A 23191-nucleotide genomic window follows, 5' to 3' on the forward strand; every position below is an offset into this window, starting at 1 on the left:
AGATTCTCATTAACACTGCTGCCCTGTTGGCTCTTCGTCTCCTCTCTTCCCCCCTTTGTGCAGCTACAGAGCCTCTTCTCTTTTCCTTTGCTCAATTCAGCCCCCTTCACCACCTCTCATAAACAATGTGTAAGATGTATGAAAGTAACGGGGGGGCAGGAGACATCCAATTAAAAGCACAATGCATTATTATTTTACAGCTCCCCCTTTCTGCTGTCTCCCGAAGCCCTTCAGATTATATAACAGCTCAGTGTCAACAGAGCCAGCCTGTGGAGGACAAGTTAAGGGGGTCTTCGCCGATGATGCAGCTCAGCGACTCTGGACTTTCCCCAGCAGCTTGCGTACTACCCCTCACTCCTCCTCCCTCTCCTCTTCCTTCTTCCTCCCTTTGCCATATCCACCCACCCATCCACCCACCAGCCCACCCTCTCCCTGCCTTTCTTACACACACATACACACAATCACGAATGCACAGGGATTGCAGCAACAGCAGCAGCACCGCGAGATGGAGATCTCCGCTGCGTGTGTGAGTGCCTATTCCCGGTGAGTGCAGGGACAAGAGCGAATGAGTGTCAGGGATGCTTGAATGAGGTGAATAAGGGAGAAGAGGGGGAGAGAGCAGAGTAAAAAAACAGAAGGAGGATATCAGTGAAGACCCGATGAGGTTTTGAGGCAATGTCTTTCTGCTTTTTTCCCTCTCCCATCCCGATAACCTGAATCTTTGCCGGATGTGTCACAACTACTCCAGCTGTCACTGCACCGGCTGCCTGTCTCTCTGTCCTCCTGCAGCCTGTGAGAGCTGCTCCAGTGGCTGGACGGTACCCTGGCACCCACTGAATACATGGATGAACACTGGCTCTACAGGGGATCTGTGCTTTCTTGTCCTTTGCACCTCTGATCTGTTTCTCAAGGTAAGAGTTATGCTTCCTTTTTTTGGAGTTGCACATATTTACAGGTATTGCAAAAAGACTGAGGGATTCATCTGGTCTGCCTTTTCACGTCTTAATTGAATCAAAGTGGGTATCAGAAGCATGCATTAATTCTGATAAAATACTGTTAAAAGTCTTAGGTTTGTGATTCGTGCTTGTGTATGATCCCAGCATACATTAGATATGGATAAATAAGGGAGGGGGCATTTCTGCATCCAAGCATTGACAGGTTTAATGACTAATAAGAGAGCACGTCAAAGGTGTTTTTTTTGTCACAATTGAAAATGAATGTTGAATGCTGATGTAATTCGACTTTGATTTATATACTTATATCATAATGCGTGTCTTTGCAGCCTTTGACTGGCATGCAGTATTTATCTGATGAGGCAAACACTGATTATCGAGATTGCTGTACTTGTGAATTGTCTGGGCTCAGTAGTGAAGAATATTGATGAGCGCCCACTAATAGACTATTTCATATTGTATATTGTATTGTAATAGACTGTCGGAATGATGATCATTTATTGGAAAACACCTATCGTATTAATTGGCGTAGAATATATAATAAATTCAGATGAGATGAGTGATGTCCGCACTGAATTTGATGAAAGGTGGATTCAGACTTATCATGACTAATGACATGTGTGATCTAGGAAGCTCTAGGGTACTGCATCACATACAGAGCTGCACTTATATTTGCTCTCAGTCGGTGCCCCCCCCCCGTCCCTCTATTTTTTACACGTCATTCCTTGACTACTTGAATTTACAGGAAACCCAGACGGGGTACAGCTGTAAGGTGCCAAACACACTGTAGCTTGTCTATCTCAGCATACTTTTCACACATAAATGATCTTTTCCATTACACCCAAGTTAATCATCAGGTCAACCTGAGTACACATGTATGCCCGTAGCCCAACCCCTTATTAATCAATGAATTCATCAGGGTGATGCACTATGGATGTGAGCTCTAAAGTGTTAAAGACTGAGTCTGTCTTCTCCATTATTTTATACAAAAGAGATCCACACTAGCAAGAGAGCTTCTGATCACAAAAAAAAACTTAAAATGCCCTTCTGCATATCAGCCTCTCCAAACGTACTCTTCCCAAGGATCCATTTCACAGCCAGTGCTCTCATCCAGGAGATACAGGGATGGGAGCTTTTTTAAAACCTCCAACTATTCCCCGTAACAGAAAGTGCTGCTCAGTGATAAATCTTTTAAGCCAATGTCATAAAGCAAACTTTCACAGGTGTAGCCGGCAGCCCGAATAGATACAGATAGCTCTGGACGACAGCTGGAATAAGATGGTGTGCGTGTATGTGTGTGTCTTGCATGACTGTGGAGCTGAGTAGCTGGGATTGTTCTCAAAAATGGAACAAAAGACAATATAAAAATCTTGGACCAAGGGGGTTTACATTGTTGCAGAAAGAAGAGCTTCATGGTGTATTGATAGAAAGATTACTGCAACACAAAATGTGTAGGGGCTGAACCTACACAGTACCACTGCGCAGTACAGGAATGCATATGACTTCACACACACATAACCTTATGCGTTATACCTTATTATCACATAACCTTTACGCTGTGCGAAGGAAGGCATAGTTGGTGCAATGTCACTTGCAAATAATGAGGAGACAATCCTCAAAGAATGTGGATACAATGTACAGTAACAATGCATACAGTAGAATGCATGTTGATGAGCGTAGCATCAACCTATAACGAAGAGCAAACACCCTTGTTTTTTTACTAAAATGATGAGCTGTACCAGAACATTCCATGTTTATGATGCACTCAGTTTGTGTTGATGGTGCAGTGGAGGTTACTATGTTTGAGGAGTGGGAGGCCACCATAATAACATCACTTAACCATTAATGAGAGTGGCTAGACAGTGTTATCCTATGTAAATATCCCACAGATGCACTTCAGTAATTATTGCGTTGACACTGGCTGACAAGGATGTAAGAGAATCTAAGCAAAGCCGTCTCTTTCTCTCTGCTTTGCGATGGGGCGTAAATCATGAGTCAGCAGTGTTGTAGACTCGCTTTTGCATCCAACCCCCCCCCCCATTAACATTCTTTACAAAAAGCCACGTTTCTACAACATTGTGGTCATAATAAATCAATCATGAAACTCTTGCTAAAGGTGCTTTTTTTTTTGCTCATACATGCAGCATTTTAGCGTGAAGAACTGAAGGGCAATTGCAACCGACAACGTGGTCTGCCAGGGTACATAAGGAGATTTCAGAGGATTACTTTTGCAATTTTAGAGTCAATGCATTATTCATAATCCTTTGGATAGCTGAGGCCAAATCAGGGAAGGACCTCAGGTCATTAGCAGAGATATAGCTCGCTTTGAGAAGAGGAGGAGGAGGAGAAAGAAGACGACGAGGCAAAAGAGATTCACAGTCAAACATCTGAATATATCCATGTGTCACATCAGTCTCTCTGTTGGCCTGTCTTTCGTCTCGCTCTCACTCTCTGTGCATCTGACTTCCAACAATAATAAGTCAGTGTAGAGCTGTTGTGTGAATTACAATTTAGCTGCTTTACATGCCTTACATGACTGCATAGGAAATTGTATGCGCCTAGAGGAGACTTCCTGCAGATGTGATTACCTTTTCAGTGGTGTGAGATTGGTATTTCTGAGTGTGAAATAGTATGATCCCATGTGAATCAGCCTTGAACAAATTCTTTTTATCCATGGAGCCGCTTCTGACAAACAACTTACGCTAAAATCAAAGTGCATACTAAGCTATGTTTCAGAACAAATACCACCCCCAATAAAATTCAGCTGCTCCAAATATCCAAAACAACTGTGTGTAAATTCATGACACAGCGTACCATATTGTTTGTGTATAATGAGATTGAGCTAGTAGTTGCTTGTTTCAGGGTTTTTTTTTCTCATCTGGCACTGAATGCATTGCAGTGACTGAAGTGACACTAGCTGTTGGCGTGCAGTTTTTTTCCAAGCTTTAATAGGAAGCTGGATGAAACACTGTTGCTGCCTAAATATATTCCATTTCATCAACAGTTTGAGGTTACAGTGGACAGTCTGCAAGGTGAAACACGTGGCAGGACTCCCGTGAAATACAACCGCATGCTTTTTATTATCAGTCCTTGTCTGCTGTTTGTGTGTGTGTGTGTGTGTGTCTTTGTTTGTGCACACACTCCTTAGGATGCTAGCCAAGGCCTCTCAATTGAAAAGGTGACAAGAAGGCCCACACACACTAATACTCTAAGAGCATGAGAGGATGAGATATACAAACATGTATACATACAAGTGCTGAAATGCAAAAAAAAACAAAAACGCAGTTTTGCCATCATTACAAAGTGCTTATTCTATTCATGTTACAAGTTACTCATGCTTTTGTGCACTTTACATATTTAGTCATTACGTCACTGGAACTCTTCAAGCACTGCAGATCAGAAATTAACATTAATCTAATCTACCCATGCATTTCCTTTCACAAATTTCATGGGAGTAGAGAAACTGACAGTAAGGAAATGTCTGTTCAGTATAAACTTCCCCACCAGAACAATCACATTGATGGATTTACAATGTCTCTGAATGATAAAACATGATTACTTTCAGAAAAGCTGCGACACGATGAATAGCCTGCTTTTGTGTGGTAATAAATGATTCATTGGAGTTTATTTATTGCATGGTGTCTTGTCATATGAAAATGATTAACCAGCTCTTTCTGATGTTTCCTGTCAATGATATCAGACATCATTTCATTTCCTTGTGCTGCTTGATATATTTCATGCTCTAGCTATGAAATGTGTTTCATCGCAGATGAGACAGAAAATGCAATATTTCTCATTTGATCATATGGACCTTAATTTGAAACTCTGCATGGAGAGTGACTATAAACAAACAACATTTCTGAAAGTAATTTTTAGCTCCTTTGTGTGATCAAAGCAGTTTGTGATTTATTACACAGTAGTAGCACTGTTGCCTCACAGTGAGAAGTACCTGCGTTCTTATCCTGGCTGGGGCAGCATGTTCTCCACTCTTTGTGTGGGTTTCCTACAGGGGCTTTGTTCCCCCACCATCAAAAACATGTATGCCAGGTAATGTCAGTGCCCCAGACCAAGGCTTAGAGGCTTAAGGCTGCCCACTGATGATTAGGATAGGTTAATTACAGGGAATTCATTTCAATACAATTTATGATTGTGTATGTGACAACAGATGTGATTTGATTTTAATATAAATCAAGCTATTTCATTGGAAATATATAAAAATTACGTAAAGACTTTGTAATAATGACATTAAAACTGATTTAAACTATGGTAATGATTAATTAAACATAAATATATTTTACTGATTGGTGCATCATTAGTATGTTGGTAAATGTCTTATAAGCAAAACACATTAATTCTCATCAGAGTGCAACACAAGAATTTATAATTTTATTAAGGATCTGTGAATGATTTGGTGATCATAAACAACTATGGTTCAGATGCGTCAAAGCATTGTTTTCAGTTTCTACCCTTAAACTGTTTTGTAAACTGTACATGTATGGTAATATAAACCGTATGCTAAAACAGTTGTTAGAAAATAACACTTTTTGGAGACTTTAACACTCCTACTCTAAAGTAGTGTTTTCATGCTGTGTACTCTTATGCATGTTTATTATTAACTGTGAAGCAATTTGTAACTGCTATACAAATAAAGTTTACTTACTCCCGTACTAAAAGTGTTTTTCATTTGCAGATATGTTTAAGTGATTTCATGCCATTCATATTGAATTACTTACGGTAGAAAATGTCTTTGTGAGCTGTTTGTTTCTCAAACTCTTTGCAGCCTTTAATTTAAAGTTGTAACAGTAATCTGAAACATTTAAATTTTAAGGTCAGTTCAGTCAGTCAACTCACGTGGAACAGATTTATGATGGGAGTATGTGCACAGTTTATATTTTGTGTCTAGGCTCTGACCTCATCACAGCAGAGATTGAGGAGCGATGATAATACATTTTCCTCTAGGGAGCCTACAGGTGGATGCGGGTGGAGGAGCCTAACACCAGCTTTTATGTAGAGTCTAGCATGTGTGGGCCAGAAATGCTGTGTGGTCATTTCCTCTGCTAGGAATCTCAGACCACAAGGGGAATATATTATATAGTAAACATTTTCTACTAGTTGGCAAGGCACCAACCGCCCCACGGCTATTCCTTAACAAAACAAACCATTGTGTGGAAAACACTGTCAAGAAATCTAATCGCAGAAAGCTTACAAAAATATATCTAAGGAAATGTTATGTTGATAAGGAGATGACCATAAGTGGGTGGATATACAGTAGCTTAAGGTTGGCAATGACTGCGGCTGAGTGTATCAGTGCAGAGCAGTGAACAGGAGCTCAGCAGTTCAGATGTAATTATGATATGAAGAACAGTAAAGCGAGCTGTCACATAAACCCATTTGTTTAAGTTTGAACGTTTCCCTAATGTATAGCTGAATATGGTGTGAACAAAATGTAAATGTGACTCTCCTACGAGCGACCAAAGAGACTTTCCCATGAAGCTAAATGGCTGTGTGCACGGCAGCAGTCGTGTTTAAATCACAAAAGCTAATGTGCACAATTACCCTCCAAGAGAGACCAAAGCTTGTAGTGATCCAATAGGAAACCCAAAAAATGACTTCAGCCAAGGGGGAAATAAGCCACAAAAACAACTGGGCCCCAAACGCTGATAATACTGAAACACGGGTATTACTATTTTGCCACTACATAAATCAATAACATAAATGTGTCACAATGTATTTGTAAAGCAAAAGCCAGAAAAAAAATGAGGTCTGCTACTCAAAACTGTCACTCACAATCACATCTACGGGAGAGTAATAACATCAGCCCTGTTATTCCTGTAGTTTTGATATTGTCGAGCACACAAACTGCTCCTGAACAGACCAACAACATTAACTCACATGTTAGCATAACTAACAAATGCTAGCAGCTGGAACTGTGCTTCTAGCTTGAGGTGTGTATTTGAGGATGACAACTGATACAAGGAACAGTCGATGTATGGTGAATGTAGCAGCGAAGTGCAAACAAAATTTAATTGCTTCCGGACATAATTATGTCCAGAAGCAAATTATCAGACTTTTGGGAGGCATGTACATAACAAGCAGTTGCGAGTGTTGGCAGAGTTAGTTAGAGTTGACATGGGAGGAGCTCCTTCGGGAGAGTAGGGAAGTTCCATTCATTTTCTACATAGACGATGTTAAGTGACTCACTGTTGGTAGACCTTTACAACTTGAATCAACACAAAACACTCAAACAACGTTTGAATCATTAGTAAAGAAAAAAAATGTGAACAACTGTGTTAGTAAATGTCTGGTTCTTTTATTAAAAAGTTGAAGGTTCAAGCTTTTGTGTACAAAAAAAGTCAAAGGTCCAGAAACATCTAATCCAGAGCTTAAAATTCTGTTATGTGTACAGCTCAAGGCAGGTGGAAGATTATTTTGCAGCTTAAATTGATTTAAATTCAATTTTATATAAATTCTGCGACTATGGCGTTGTGTATTGTTCACAGCAATGAAGCGTTTTGAAACCACTGCTGTCATTTGGCACTCTGACTGGCTGCTTCACAATAGCTCAGGGTTTCTGTAGTAGAACCATCTGCCATGCTAAAGTGACGGACAAAACATAATTTCTCAGGGGAAAAAGGGTTACAATAATTAAAAGTGGGGGCCATAACATAAACCTATAGATACTTATCCAGGACAGTCCTTTGTTTACATGTTATGCAACACTGAGGATATCATTATAAGAGACATTTAAAATGGATGAATTCAGAATGGGGAAAAAACACTTCCAGAACATCCCAATCAATAATTTGTCACCATGTGTATTAATAAATACTGTGTTTTAAATTTTTGATCACAGATCATTCCTTTAATACAGGCTTATAATGTGTAAGAATTTGTAGAATTAGAAGTTGTGGTCTCATACGGAGAATAGAATCAGATTATCTGCTACAGTATTTTGCTGGAGTGTTGGATAACATAGTAACATACAGGCTCTGTTTTTTTTTTCTCTTTTACCTTTTTCAGGAAATATGGTGAGCAAAGAGGACACCAAATGCATTGTTCTCTCAAATTCAGATGAATCAGATTCAGAGACAGGCCCATCACACAGTCTTGATGCCCAGTCTGGACCAGAATCAGGCAAGCAGCAGGTGAAGAAGAGAAACAAGGCCTTACAAGTGCGTTTTAAGGATATCTGTGACGCTCAGAATGAGCATCGGGGAAGACGCTCCAGGTCCATTTCCTGTAAAGTGACACACAGAAAATACATGACCATGCCAGCCAGACGCTCTATTCCAAACGTAACCAAGAGTACTGGGGTCCAGACCTCACCGGACCTCACTAAGCGATACAAGACTTTCCCTTTCGAGAGGAAAAAGGGACATACATTTAAACATACCGCTTTGGTGGAAGATTACAGGGGACAAAACAATGGTTTTTTGAGTGATATAAAAGCGGGAGGCGAGGATGGACAACCTATTGGGGAGTCCTCTAAGTATAAGGGTAAGATTGTGGGGCAGACAAAAGCACTGCTTCACCACACTGATGACAGCAGTGATACAGAGGATTTGCTTTCCAGTGCCAACTGTGTGGATGGACCCTCTTATCCAGACTCACATTTCTCGGAGGAGAGCCATCCACGCAGCTCTCCTTCCAAAAGAGAACCAGAGTACCAGGTTTGTGGGACAAGGACCAAACACAAAGGATTACCCAAAGAAGACATGGATGCTGGCCCTTCCTCAAAGCGCCAGCTGGCTAACTTAGAGTTTTCACAGGACAAGTCAAAGGGCACTGGCCCTGTTGCGTGGAACTCTTTGACACAGGTGGAGTCTTTAGGAAGCCCGTCTGTGAGCTGTAAACGGAAAAAGGGTACGCAGCTAAACGTACAGCAGTCACAGACACTTCCCCATAGTGCCAAATGTTCTGTACAGTCACTAGGGCAGTGTCGGACAAGGCATGTGTCAGCCTCCTCTAAACTCCAGCAAACAGTTGGGGGGAATGAGGGCTTTCTTCCACGAGACACAGGAGCCCCAGGCATGGGGAGCAGCCAGCAGATAATGCCCTTATCTGGAGACAAGGATATCAAAGCACAGCTGCAGGCCATGGAGAGCCTCATCAGCTCGAGCCAGGAGACCATCAAGGTCCTACTTGGAGTTATTCAGGAGCTGGAGAAAGGTGAAGCACATAGAGAGGGGTGAGTAGAATAAGCTTTACAGTACTTACAACCAAACATACATTATACACTGTACATTTATGCACATTTCACTGTGTATTGTCAGGAAAATATCAGTTTATTGCAACATATTTTGTAGCTATAATTTCTATTGGTTAAGGCAACACTGTCACCGAGGTAATAATCCTTCATCTAACAGGAAAACTTGTGTGCACAAGTACAACAAATATAGTAGGTCAAAGGAATTTGGACACTTGGATACTTACAATGGGCAGTTTTTGGTTTCTCTTTCAGATAAATGTAGCTATAATCTAGAGGCTCGTTTGACCTGTATGATTGTCTGACTGCTGGTGTTTCTTGCCTCATCAGATTTTATTTGTAGAAATATCACTGTGTTCTCCGATTTCAGCAGTTAACTTGGTAAGCGCATTTACAATGATGGCCTAAACTGTAAAAGACAGGGATTATGCTTAATGAGCCTACATCCAGGCAAGTGACAATGTGACGCTGTACTTAGGCACAGCAGTACTTTCTGACTTACAGCAGTAACATGTTGATATTTAGCGGGTATTTTTTTTACCATGTTAGTTTAGTTTGTTGGTATGCTTGCTAATTAGCACCAAAAATACAGGGTTAGGGTAGTACAACTGAGGCTGATGGCTGTTGCATTTGAAACTTGAAACATACATTTTGATCTCATGATAGCGCTATATAAAAGGTCAGGGGATCAAAGTCTTTTTAATTCATATTCAGTATCTCATAGATGTATGTACATGTTTTTACAGCAATCCATTTTACAGTTGTTTAGATATTTCAGTAAAAGTAAAATAAAAAAAGTCAACTTCAGGTGGCACTGGAAGAAACATCACCAAAATCAAAAGCTTCATCTTCTGGGAACCATAAATATCTGAGCAAAATGTGGTGCAAAACTATGAAGTAAATGTTCACTGAATAAATGAAAACTCTAATCTGCTGGTGACACAGGTCTGAGGATTACTATTTTATTAATGTCCTATGATATTTAAACATCAAGTTCTAATGGGGCGTTTCAAAGACATAGTACAATACATGTTAGTAATGTCCTGTGTAATTTTGATGGAAGAGCAACTGTGCCTCCAATAACTCTTTATTTGTTATATCTCATTAGAGACATACAAAACCTGTAAAGGAGAAAACGCATTAACAAGTTTCATAAAGTTCTCAAGCCATGTGTACAGCCAGACTCCTACAACAGCGCAACAGAAAGAATAAATGTACTCCATCTCTAAAACCCACAGCAACACAAAGCAAATTACATTTAAGTCTTATCCATATCCAGTGGAGAACAAGGCACCCTAGTGTGGCTCTGTGAAACTTGGTTTTAAAGGCCCAATTAGTGCAGCCCCATAAAACTTTGCCTTTCATCTCCACAAAACTGTGCCTGCTATAGTGCCTCCACTGTGTTGTGTTCCATCAGCGTTATTAGAGAGGTGCAGTTACACAACGCAAAGCCTGCCTTCCATAGTACATTCCCAAATAGGCTTCACTCCTTTTTTGCACGGTTGGACAGTCAAATAACCTTCTTTAATGCTATACTTTGAGATAAACCAAATGCAACTAAAAGCCTTTCCTCACCAGGAATAAATGTGTGATTTCTAGTGATTTTTAAGCAACTGCTTTTAGTAAACATTCAGTGACAAAAGTAATCTACTGGTCCAGCAACAGTACAGGCACAATGTTTCTAGAAAAGCATTGTATTTATCGGGGTTATCTCCACTTTACTGTTTACATTGGAAATAACATTACAAAATACCATACTTCTTCATTTTCTTTCTTGCCTTCCCTCACATGTCCCATGAGTCAGTAATAATAATGAGTAATAATACAAACATGACAATTTTTTCCTGCAAAAACGGCAGGAACTCTAAATAATGCACATGCTTGTCATCTGTTTCACATCTCAATTTTGAAGTCACACTTATTGTTGCAAAAAGGAACTACAAACAGTGCATTTGCATGACATCTGTTTCTTTTTCCTAACGTAAGAAAAAGTGAGTCTCTAACACTTGATAATGATTGATAAATAAATATTACAGTTGTTCTAGTCTCTTAATCACAGCATAATAGAATATATCTTATAACCCTAACCCTTTTATACATTATATAATAACGGGACTGTAAATAAGTGATAAGACAGACTTTTGCATTACCTCATATATAACAGTCCTAGTGTGATGAATGCCAACTGTAGTTGATACTGTATTGATAGCATTGCCATAATACTGTTAAACATGAATGTCTCTACCTATGCTAGTCATGGTACAGCATCATATAGTCAGTAAATGTTACTCACAAAATAAAGTCTGCAGGTATCTGCTGTGTCTGTATTTGTACAAAACATGTATAATGACATCCACTATTTACATCATATATAACGCATTGAATGCCACCTGACCTGAGACAATGTGGCCTGATCTGACAGTAGCGATTGTTCACAGGTTATCAAAGCACAAAATACTATGCAATACTCAGGCAAGCAGATCAGCAGGCACGTAGGCAGGGGGTGTGGACAGTGAAACGGGAATGACGAGGGCAGGACATATCCCAGGACACAGCTGACGTGGGCAAACAACACAGCAGTGAATCTGTGCCAACAAACAGTTAGCTTAGAGAATGACTTTCAGAGGTGTAGACCCCCCCCCCCCCCCACACACACACACACACCCCATAAAACAACTATGAAATAATTATCTGTGACATTCTGTTCTTTAATACAGTGCCACTATATTGGGTCATGAACATTTTACCCTAAATGAGAAAAAAGAAGTGTGTTTTTTGTGCTGAGTACACAGAGTGATTATGAAATCAGGTTAATACACTTTGATTATTAGAGCAAAGCTCTTTAAATTACAAGGATGTACATGAAAAGACAGGCAGGAAAGCATTAGTATAGACCGTGTCTGTGCAGTGAGTTACTGTCCTTGCTCACAGCTGTTCAAAGAGACTTCATTTGAGAACAGGGCAGGATGGATGAACTTAGTGACCTTGAGCTCCCATCAGCATTTTCGATCGCACAGAAGCTGTTCTGTCTCCCCGAATGAGGTCACCTCTCATGTCATGGTGAACAGTTGAGGTCCAACCCCTCCACATGTCATCCAACAGGGTGAACGGCTACTGTGACAGCAATCAATTACATGTGCAGCTCTAACACAGCCCCTCCCATCATCCCCATACCACTGCAGCCTACATGCAGTGACATTAAGTGCAGATAACAACATGTACACCTGCATTCTTATGTAAACTCAAATGGCAAAAACTGCCAATATGAGAGATAGAGACTTCTACAACCAACAAAATGTTCTTGACATATGTACACATAAGCTTCTGTTGTGCCCCAAGAGATAGTTTACTGTAAGTTGGTCCTTTGTGAAGGTCTTTCAACATAAAAAATTACAACTCTTACGCAGTAAAGACAACAGATCCTTGCGGCTGTGTACTTATGCCATAAACAGAGCAGATACAATTTGTCTTGTTGACTGCTTTCTTTGAATCCTTGATGCTCATTGTCTGCAGCAAATTGAGTTGGATGAAAAATAAAAAAATATGTACTGTATAGCGCAGAATGTAAAGACATTGATTTTTCATTACACATGATTCATGCAGCATTTTAGTTGCTAAGTAGTTCTATTGCCTATAGAATAGAGACACAGAACATACTGTATTTTATAACTATGTCATGGCAAAGAGAGGTAATCCTATTATGTAAAGTCTACACACTTTATTAACCAAATCTGAGAGGACTACAGGATCAGAGCTCCTGCTGCATTTTCAACTGTTAGGAATAAACAACACAAGGTGAAAACCAAGCTGAACAAATCTGGCTGATAGCTGATGCCCACAGGTGTTGAAATATGAAGCTAAAGTCTGCCACTGGAGATACGTATATCTTTTCATCTCTCTGTTCACAGGCTCTCCTACCGAACAGGACAAGACACAGCAAATTGTGACACTTGTCGGAACAGCGCATGCATCATTTACAGGTGGGCCCTTTTCACTGCCAGCATGTCATTAATGCTGCATTAAATGCTGTTTTCTGTATGATAATTTGGTTCGGTGTGAAAGGGATGCTTACAAGAGGTGTTTGGTGCAGTGGTGCTTTTCTTTGCAAAGAACGTAAAAGAAGATGTAGTATATGGAGGGTGCTGCATTTATAGTGATTTGACAGAGGCATAGTAATAATAATAAAAATGTTGAGCTTTTGTGTGTAAGAGTAAATGGAATCCAAAAGAAAATAAACATAAAATAAGCACCAGGTATATAGAAAGAACAACTCAGAGAAGTAAATGTGCAGCTACTGGCAGCTCTGAATACAGTATATTGGATGTTGCACCATAACATGTTTTTCTATAATGGATGATGAAATAAATAATATCGCCAATATCATTCGCAAGGGTTCCTGGGGAATGTATGGCCTCACTGTAATGCATAAGTAATCATACACAGCAGTGGGAAGTAAATTAGACAGAATAGGAAATACAGTTGACCCTGTCACAAAGTGTATGAGGACCTAGAATTTTATCATGTCACATAAAACAGGTTTTATAAAAAAGGCTGGATTAGCTCTATACAGTCTCAGAAATACTGACAAGCATTGTACTGAAGCCCTCTTTAAAAGACACTATTTCTGCAACAGTTTTTTGTGCTGTAACTGTTCTGATATGCTCTGAGCTGAAAAGGGGCTCAGAAGCAGGTGGGAAATCCACTCAAGCTGTAACCTTGTGTCATTTGTCACTTCAATCCAAAAGCCTCTACTGCTGAACCCTTGTTTTATAAAACAGGAAATAGACATGTGTTGATGTGAAAATACTCTCAAACCTAGAAAATATACCATGTACAGCGGCCTTCTGAGTAGTTTGGGCCGGTGGGAAACAACCTTAAAAAAACACAAAATCACAAATGATAGATGTAAACTTTGAGTCCCTCCTGAATATGGAATTTTTTCTGCAGTACATGGATTTTTCTTCCCAACTTCTCCTTTATACTTCCCTTTTTGCATGATAGCTACTGCACTAGAATAGAGATGAATAAGAATGTTCAGGGGTTGTCTGCTGTACTGTCCTTTTTAATTATTTTGGATGAATTTCAGATATTTACAACACCTTGAATATTCTTTTTTTTACTGAAAAGAAAAGAAAAGCTGCCCTGTCCTGGAAAAGGGTTTTCATTTCATATAACATTTTCAAGATGCCTCCTCTGTCCTCTTCCTTGACGAGTGTGTTATGTTAAGCTGACCCAGATTGTGGTGTAAGACCATTGTGGAACAAGATCTCCATTTCATATCAGATACAGGGGGGTGAGAAATCCTCATGCCTCCCACAAGAACCACTTAAATAAACAAAGTTGCATTCACCAATTTTATACATATTAATAATTTTCTCTTAGGCACAAATAGAAGTGGCGTGTCATACGAATCATGTATTGCCACAGGGGGGAGAAACATATTTGACCTAGATATTATAATGCCTTAATCTAAATGAGTTTTGAGTTTAAACACATCAACAACAAACCCAACAGTATAACATCACTTAAAAGAATGAAATGCATTCTTGTCCATCTGTCACGTCCCCTTGATCGCCCCCATGGACTGCATTGCTCTAGAAAGTTATTTTTTTGTCATATAAATTCACGTCAAACTTTTCTTCATTTCTGTCAATGCATGCAATGATGGCTCTAGTAATATGTTCTCATTGTTTGTTTCTCCAAATCTGCTTTTTGTTGTCTTCTGCTGTCTGACAGGACTAAAAACTCTTTGATTGTGCTAATAATCAAATGATCAACGCCCACCTACTTAAGCGGTATTCATCACGTAAAATTTGGAACACTTGTTAAAGCAGGCCTCAGGAAAAAAGTAAAAGAGATTAGGAATAAGAAAATGTTCTTGTGTGAAGGCCACTGACTTTATGTTCACAGTGTCATGGATCGTGACGTAGATGGAGTAGCAGTGGAAAATGGACTGAACTTACCAACACAATGCACCTCACATTGGGGTATTTGATGGCATAATCACTGATCTGTGCAGCACACTAATCAAGACCTACTGGATATGAACACAACTGACCCAGACATGAGCCGCTATCTTGCCTATTACTATTGTTTAAGTTGACTACTACTGCTGGTGCATCCAAACAGGAGCTGTGGGCTGATGTTGGTCTATAAGCACAAATAGAAACAAAAGGCTTTCCTCCATCGATATCTCTCCAAAAACACAACAAGATAACAGAGTCAGAGTGCTGCAAAGCGACAGCCACTCTCACTCCTCCAAACCATAGCAAAACAGAGAACAGCTGGACTGCAGTCAATAAAACTAGAAAACAGATTTAAGCCTCTACAGAATGTGCCTGAGTTGCCATCAAAGAATAATGTTCAACAACTATCTACACCAAGGCAAAAGGGAGATCACCAGTCCTCAGCAAGAACTGAAAATCTGACTCGACACTCCTTAGTAAGGCAAAACAAACTCAACAACACCAAATTATTGGCCTTTATTCTGCTACCAGAGACATTGGGTGTCAGCAGTAAAAAAAAAAAAAAAAGCTTTGAGAGACCAGGTGTTTAATCTAACTAAAAAGGATTGTTCAAATCGTGTCTAACAATCTGTGTAGACTCTTGCTGTACATGTCTGAGACTAAATGATGTTATTAAAAGCTGTTCTCCTATAACCACAATACTACATTCTGCTGTTCATACCGCTCCTAAAGATGTCAAAGTAAAAAAGGTCAAGGTTGGTGATAAGAGCGGAATTGTACTGTCTTGTCCAGCTGTTCATATAAAAAACAATTATTATCTGCATGATCATGCTCTCTCCTGCACCAGTTTTACAAATGCTTAATTTTCTACTCATTTTAGTCCTGATGACATAAAAAAGACAGCTCTCCTCAAAGCAGTAAACAACATCAGAATAGCTTCAGATACATGAAAAACATCTATAATGGTACTCCCTGATCTCAGTGCTGCATTTGGTACAGTTTAGCCTAATCTCTCAGGTACAGTTAATGACTCATTAATCTATAGGATACAATTTTGTTTCAGCAAGAAAATATTTCTTGTGGTGTTCCCTAAGGTTCAGTCCTGGGCCCCATATTTTTCTGTTAGTAAATGCTGCCAATATAGGATCAGTTTTCATTCCTACACAGATGACACACTGCTCTGTATCTCACAAGACAACTTGAGTCTGTGACAATCTTATAAATAGCATTTTCAGAAATTAATAATTGAATGTGGTGACATTTTCTTCAGCTAAATAAGGACAAAACATAGATTTTGGTTTTGACACAGGCCAAAAAAAATCTATCTAAATATTTCAGTACTAATCTGTAGCTAAGAATCTGGCAGTGATCTTTGATAGCTAAATTAAAATTTAACTATAAATCACTAACATGTCTATTGATCACATAAAGAACACTGCAATGCACTTTCTGTGAGAAGTGTAAAAATGTATTAATTTGCTTTTGTTCACATATGTCTCAATTACTGTAATGAACTGTTCACAAACCTTTGTAAAAATTACGATATAATTAGTCTGATTTAAATGTAATTTCTTGCCCTTAAAGAATACAGGCATGTAGAAAATGAGATCACGTGACACTGCAAAGATTAGCTTACATTGTAGACAAAGTAATGAACAGTCCTCATCTTCCAGTTAAAGAAATAATTTCCACAGTAACAAAAGTCATAAACAGGGTAATGAATTTAGTAAACCCTTCCTGAAAATTGGTGCTGTGTGTCACAGGCAACAATATTGAATGGTAAATAATTCACAATCCCTTGGGTATGTGAAGCAAATTAGAAAATTAGACCAGAATAGACATAAAATAATTTAAAACAATTTAGTTACATTTCCAAATGTCAGAAAATAAACGATAATTCTACAGTACATGATTATAATTTCTACATGAGAAGAGGGACCAAGTGTTCACATTCAAGCAAAAATATATAAAAAAAATATCACTGCAGGGCTCAGAGGAGAAAACGTATGCACACCGATGGGCTCCAAATAAATATATTTCATTAATTTCTACGTGATCATAATTTCCATGAATCATGAATGCAAGGATCACAAATAATATACTCTAGGTGCTCTCTTGTGTAACAACCAGAATACTGCAGTGTGCCGGTGTGGGTTTTGATTTGTGTCCCTATTGATCAACAAGGCCTTTTCATTGATTTGTTTTCATGGGTTTAGTCATTACTGTAAGTAAGTGTGGCTTTCAATCTGGGGGTTTAAGCAGAGTGGATATGTGAGAACTATGTAAATAAATTGTCATATGAGCCTGTAAAAGCTATTATTTGTGTCATGTGACTGCACCTATAGTTTACTTATTTCTTACAGCTGATAAATGGGGCAATGCAGTACATTTAGGTTCCATCTAAGAAGATGTAACGGCAACATAATTTGTAAGACTGACGCAAGAAGTCTACTGCATAGAGGAGCAAAGAAAAGTCCTAAAGCCTATATCTGAGTTTCTCTTTTTTCGTCTCACTGATCTTATCTTAATAAGACAACTCCTTGTGTCAGTGAAGCAACTTGGCTTAATTAACAAACTCTGAACAATTTCTGGTGGCAAAAAAGTGACTTCAATCTGTTGTCACTAAACCAAAGCACGTGGTATGGTAATATAATCACAATGAAGATGCACTCTGCAAAGTACTAATAAAGTGGGAAAATCTGTATCATTAGTTGTTTATTTCAGTTCATCCAACTGGTTTTTAACAGTTGTTGAATAAAGCACAGCTGTAGTTGGCAAGCAGGGTAGTAATCTATAACAGTCCTATCTATCTCTCCAAAAGCAATTGTCATAAATATATTAAATTCTGCAAACAGTGCTGTTTAATATTCTTCACCAAAATCCAGCTTCACCTTCCAAGACTGACTTATATTTACTATTTATTGTTTATATCAGCTTTTTATTTCAGTTGTACTTCTTTTACAGTCACTTACTAAGCTGCTGTATGATCCCATCAACAGCATCCTTTTTATTAGAATAGTCTATCAATCCAGTGAGTTAAACTGCTGATAGAGTAGCAGTAATCACCTTGCTCGACCAACCACTCTGTGTGACACCTAGTGAGGAGGCCTGTGTACAGTGAGGTAAATTTAAACAAGCCAAGAACAAACCAAAAAAAAAGCAAGTTGGAACCAGAGGACCCTTCAAATTCAGACAGAAACGACATTGTGCAACTGTAACCAAGATTAGCAGCCCCTGAGATGTAACCCTTAATTTCAGAGCACTCCAGCATCTCCAGTATGTCCGATAAATTCAGGGCTCTAGCAGCTGCTGACCTCAGGTAGTCAATCTATGGGTCTTATCCAGACTTCAGCTCTCCCCTGACTCTCCACCCTCGGTTTACTGCAGCATCTCATACATCACTGCAACAAATAGGGCATACATATGGCAAGAGAGAGGGAAAGAGTGGCTGAATATGGACGATAAATTAGGGGAATAACTATAAAGACACTGTCCATTACATCAAGGGAAAACCTAACCTGCCTCTAGTGGTATAGCATCGCAGACACTTTTGGGTTTATCTGCCCACGTTTTGAGAGATCCACCTCTGTGATCTTTGCCGCTACCACAATAAAATACAGTTGCGAAGTGGAAGGAGACACTGGTTCTAGAAGTGTTTTTCGCAAATCTTGTATTCCCATTCAAAGGTCCAGTGTGTAACATTTGGGAGGAATGACAAATAGAATATAATGTGCATAAGTATGATTTCTTTCATGTATAATCACCTGAATTGTTATGTTTTTGTTGCCATAGAACCGCCATGTTTCTACAGACAAACCAAACACTGGCTCTAGAAAGGGCCACATTTCGTGACGACCATTGTTGTGTCTCCTTTGCACTTGGAAAGGGAGGGTGAAACAAGGGAGTTGCAATCTACAAGAAGAAATACACCGCTAGATGCCACTAAATCCTACACACTGGACCTTTACACAATATCTTTAATATACTTCTGACGAAAGATGTAACAAACTTATAGAATTCAAAACTTACAAAACAAACACAGTCACAACACAGTTGCTTAATTAAGTGAATTGATCAAAGTTGCAGATTGTGTTTTTAGTTTTGTACTTTATGTACACAGGGTGGTGTCTTTGAATTTTATCAAAGAACCAGATATTTTCAAACAGAGTTCTTAATCGTTTCAGTAATGACTTACTTATGAGTGTTTCATGTCCATACAAGTATCAGAAGTGCTCCAACTGTGAGTCACGTAATGTTCTCTATGGTAAAAATGAATTGAACTTTTTACCAGAGTACACACAGATTAACTTGCCACTTTCTAGTGGGACCACTGTTTAAATTTTCAGTGCTATGAACAAATTCCATTCACCTTTATTGCATTGGGATGGAAAATTGCTATTATTATTGTTATTATTATTTAGGCAAACTAACCTTTTAAAAAAAACAAAACATTCAACTCAAAGAAGGAGACAGCATGGTGAGACCTCCTGCTTTTTATGTTCTTGCTGTACTTAGATGTATAGTTCAAACAAGATTTACAAGAGCATCAGTTGTCTACCACTGAGTCAACCTAGATTATAGTAGGAAGCCCAATTTAAAAAACACTCTGAGATCAAAGCATTAAAGGATTTTATTCCTACCATGCTGCGTTGAATAAGAACCAGCATTTGAATCAAAGCATACAATGTAGTGTTTCCAATTTGGAGCTAACAATGACTTTAAAAAACAGTTAAGTTCAGGGAACTGCAACTGCAATGCAATGTGATGAGACGCAAGGAGCTAATTAGTGCTTGTGTCCCACGCTGAGATGGCAGAGCTGTGGTTGTTTTGGTGACAATTGTCAAGATTGCCTATTCTGTTTTGTTCTCATTAATGAGATTGGGTTTTTCTGTGAGGCAGAGAGCCATGTAATAGATGGCAATGGCTTTTATATCTGATATACATGACAGGGGAAGAATTTCTGCATCTGATTTACATAACCTGTGGGGAGTTTCTGCTTCAACTGTTGCCTGTCAGTGGAGGAAATAACTGTCACTCTCTGGTGATTTAATCTACTATGCCCCGTCATGTAGTTCTGTAGATGTTACACTGTACTGGGCCTGAACCACTCATCTTGTCAAGTGGAGGGTTTGAACTACATGTGGATGGCCAAAGGGGAAATCACAGGAGGAGGAATGACTTTACACTGAAAGGTGCCAGCAGCAGCAAGAACAGAGAATAGTAGCAAGTGGGTATACACTGTGGAATGAATAGGGTATGATGTGCTAAAAAGACATCTCACAGGCTGCAAAATCCCTCCCAGGAGCAACAATCATTGAATGGTGCTCAGCACACCACGACCACAGACAAACAAACGGCTCGCCACTGATCACAGCAACAGCTACTCACACTGCATAGCTAAAGAGATGATTAATCTGCTTTGCTGAATGCCCTAGAAAAGCCTGCCTGTCTCCAGCCGCTTCATCTGTTTGTGTACAGAGATGATCTTAGATATAGGGCTTTTATTTGCTGAAGCACCTGCTCCCCAGTGCCACCCGCATCGTACAGTTGCTGCCTCTGGCTTCCCACTGAGGCATTTGTCCACAGCATACAGTAATTGCAGTGATCTGCCAAGTGATTAATTGCTTATTAATTGCTGAGGCTATTCTGTGTTGCACTGTGCTGCTGTGATTCTGCTCCACTTTCTGTCAACTCAACATTTTTTGTACAACAGTTGTAAAAGACACAACGATTTTAGCATAAAACAAAAGATACAAATACAGAGAAAAGCAAACTAAACAATAGATATGAACGAGAAAAGAGATTGAGATTGTAAAGCAAGTGCACCACATACTGCAAGAAACAGCCGTTCTGGCAAGACTTGAGTCTGTCCATAAAACTGAGTTTCTCTTGGTCCAGGATTCTGCATTAATAGGACATTAGCAAGCAAAGTCCTGTGCAACAAGAGGTTTTGATTTGACACAAACATGCTTAAAAATCCCTTTTTAAATCAATAATGATGTTGAGTTTGAAGTAGCCATATGCCCAGGCTCCTGTACATTTAAGACTTTATTTAATCAAACATATTGATTTATTGGAAGTCCCAGCCTAAAAAACTGCTATCCAGCCGTCCATTCGGTTTCTCCCCTGAAGGCTTTAATAGAGCTCCGTTCTTAACTGACACTTATCTTAAGGGTGAGGACAGTTCCCAGGATTCATTATGTCACTTTGAGTATAGCATATCCTTCAGCGAACTAATTACACTGCCCATCAAAGCGGTTACCCCATCAGGCAAAGCTTTGTACCTTAACGTCTATTTGTGAGCCTGCAGACAAAGAGAGGACTACATGTTTGACCTTGACATGCCAGATGTCATCTCTTTTGGTAGCTTCAGCTCTCCCTTCCACCTTTAATCCTCTAGACTTAGAATGACAGGAATAAGCTTTGTAAGTCGTAGTATGCACTGTGCTTTTTAAATCCAGAGTGTTAAGTAATGTTGGCGATAAATAATAAAAAACAAAGAGGATCAAAATGCTCCAAACCAAAAATCAACAGATGATTTTATTATCAGGTATGGTTTGTTGAAGAGTGTCACTTTGGCAGGAAAATAGCAGATGATTCATTCTCTTTTATTTCCACACAAAATTTATTGCACACCCCAGGAATAAATACATTAACAGAGCACTGCAAATCAATAGCAATAAAGTGAAAGGAGATGGTGTATAATAATGCATTTATCCCTTGCTTGAATACAGGCAGTTAATCAGGGTCTGCTTGGCCTCTCGATGGTTTCATTTGGATGGGATTAAGCCCCACGTTTCTCCCAGAGAGATTTAATCGGAGAGAGAGTTCAACTACAAAATCAGACGATGACCAGCCTGGGATTATACTGGCGGATGTGGACGTCTGATGTCAGGAGCAACCCACATTCTGGCTCGTTTTTGATACAAATATAATCTATGCAGGAAAAGCCCTTTGACTGCATGTATAAAAAATGCAGAAATGATGCAAAGGAACTCTATTACTCGGACGAGTCTCTGAAATGTGGATATGTGTTGCAAGAGATATGTGCTGCCAGGGTGTCTGTTAGTGCATTTGAACCATTTGCTTCCCTCCCTGCCTCCATCTGGACATTGGTGGATTACTAACATAAAAACTAAGGCAAAAATTGAGTCATAAATGTTATAGCCACCAAAAAGACAACTTTAAAAACCTTCAGATGAATGCGCCTGAATCTATAATCAAATCATTGTATTCTAAGTACAATACTGAACTTAATAATCTAAATATTCTAAAATTCTACCTCTTAAACTTGTCTTACAGTGTCGAACTGGACTTCAAGCTGCAGGAGGACAAGCTACACCCCCTGATGAAGAGACTATGCCCCCTGGATGGCCAACAATGCCCTGCTCTGCCTTACTCCAATGAAGTGTTCACATCCACCCCAAAACGCAAGTCCAAAACAGAGTCCAAAAAGCATGCTCGTTGGAAACTCTGGTTCCTTTGAATAAAACATGAGGCCTTTGGAAACAGCCTTTTCATTGGGCACATTAATACCCCTGTTGATCGCAAAATGGATGAAGGAGTATGGATAACGACAGAATCCAGATCATTTGGGGTTCTGAGTTGAGACTGCACATTAAGTCAGCTGGGGGACAGCAGAGACAAAAACATTTAAAATTCTGTCAAACCTTTTTCTGGCATGTTTGCTGAAGAGGATCGACATACACCTGCAACAACTAGGTGAGCTTTGGGATGCATTTTTGTACATGTATTTTTAAAGCTGTATAAAGATGGATGTTATTTATATACTGGGTAAATGCACCCCTCACTTTATATTTATGTCTTTTATTGCATCCTCCAATGCAATGCACTTTTGGTCTTTTTCCCCTTAGAGCATATTGCTTGGCAACAAGAGGAGGCGCCATGTGGAGGGCCTTTTATGACTGAAGCTATAATCTCTGAATGGACATCAGCCCCACCTCCAGCAAAGCACAAACATTTGACTATTGAGAGGAATATGCGTAAAAGACTGAAACACAGTACAGTACATGGCAGTATGTCAGCACTGTTCTTATAACCCTTCT

General features: G+C 39.3%; 1 protein-coding gene across 1 annotated transcript; it reads left to right on the forward strand.

Annotated features, from left to right (window-relative positions):
* The first annotated feature begins 7978 nt into the window (after window positions 1–7978).
* On the forward strand, window positions 7979–22611 carry LOC118329839 (inhibitory synaptic factor 2A-like). Its single transcript, XM_035664158.1, has 3 exons — window positions 7979–9141; window positions 13068–13139; window positions 22428–22611. Exons 1-3 carry the CDS (start codon window positions 7979–7981, stop codon window positions 22609–22611), a joined length of 1419 nt encoding a protein of 472 aa, XP_035520051.1.
* The last annotated feature ends 580 nt before the right edge of the window (window positions 22612–23191 follow it).

This window comes from Morone saxatilis, unplaced genomic scaffold (assembly GCF_004916995.1).
Source record: "Morone saxatilis isolate NCDOM2014 unplaced genomic scaffold, NCSU_SB_2.0 Contig19, whole genome shotgun sequence".
In the NCBI taxonomy this organism is placed as follows: domain Eukaryota; kingdom Metazoa; phylum Chordata; class Actinopteri; family Moronidae; genus Morone; species Morone saxatilis.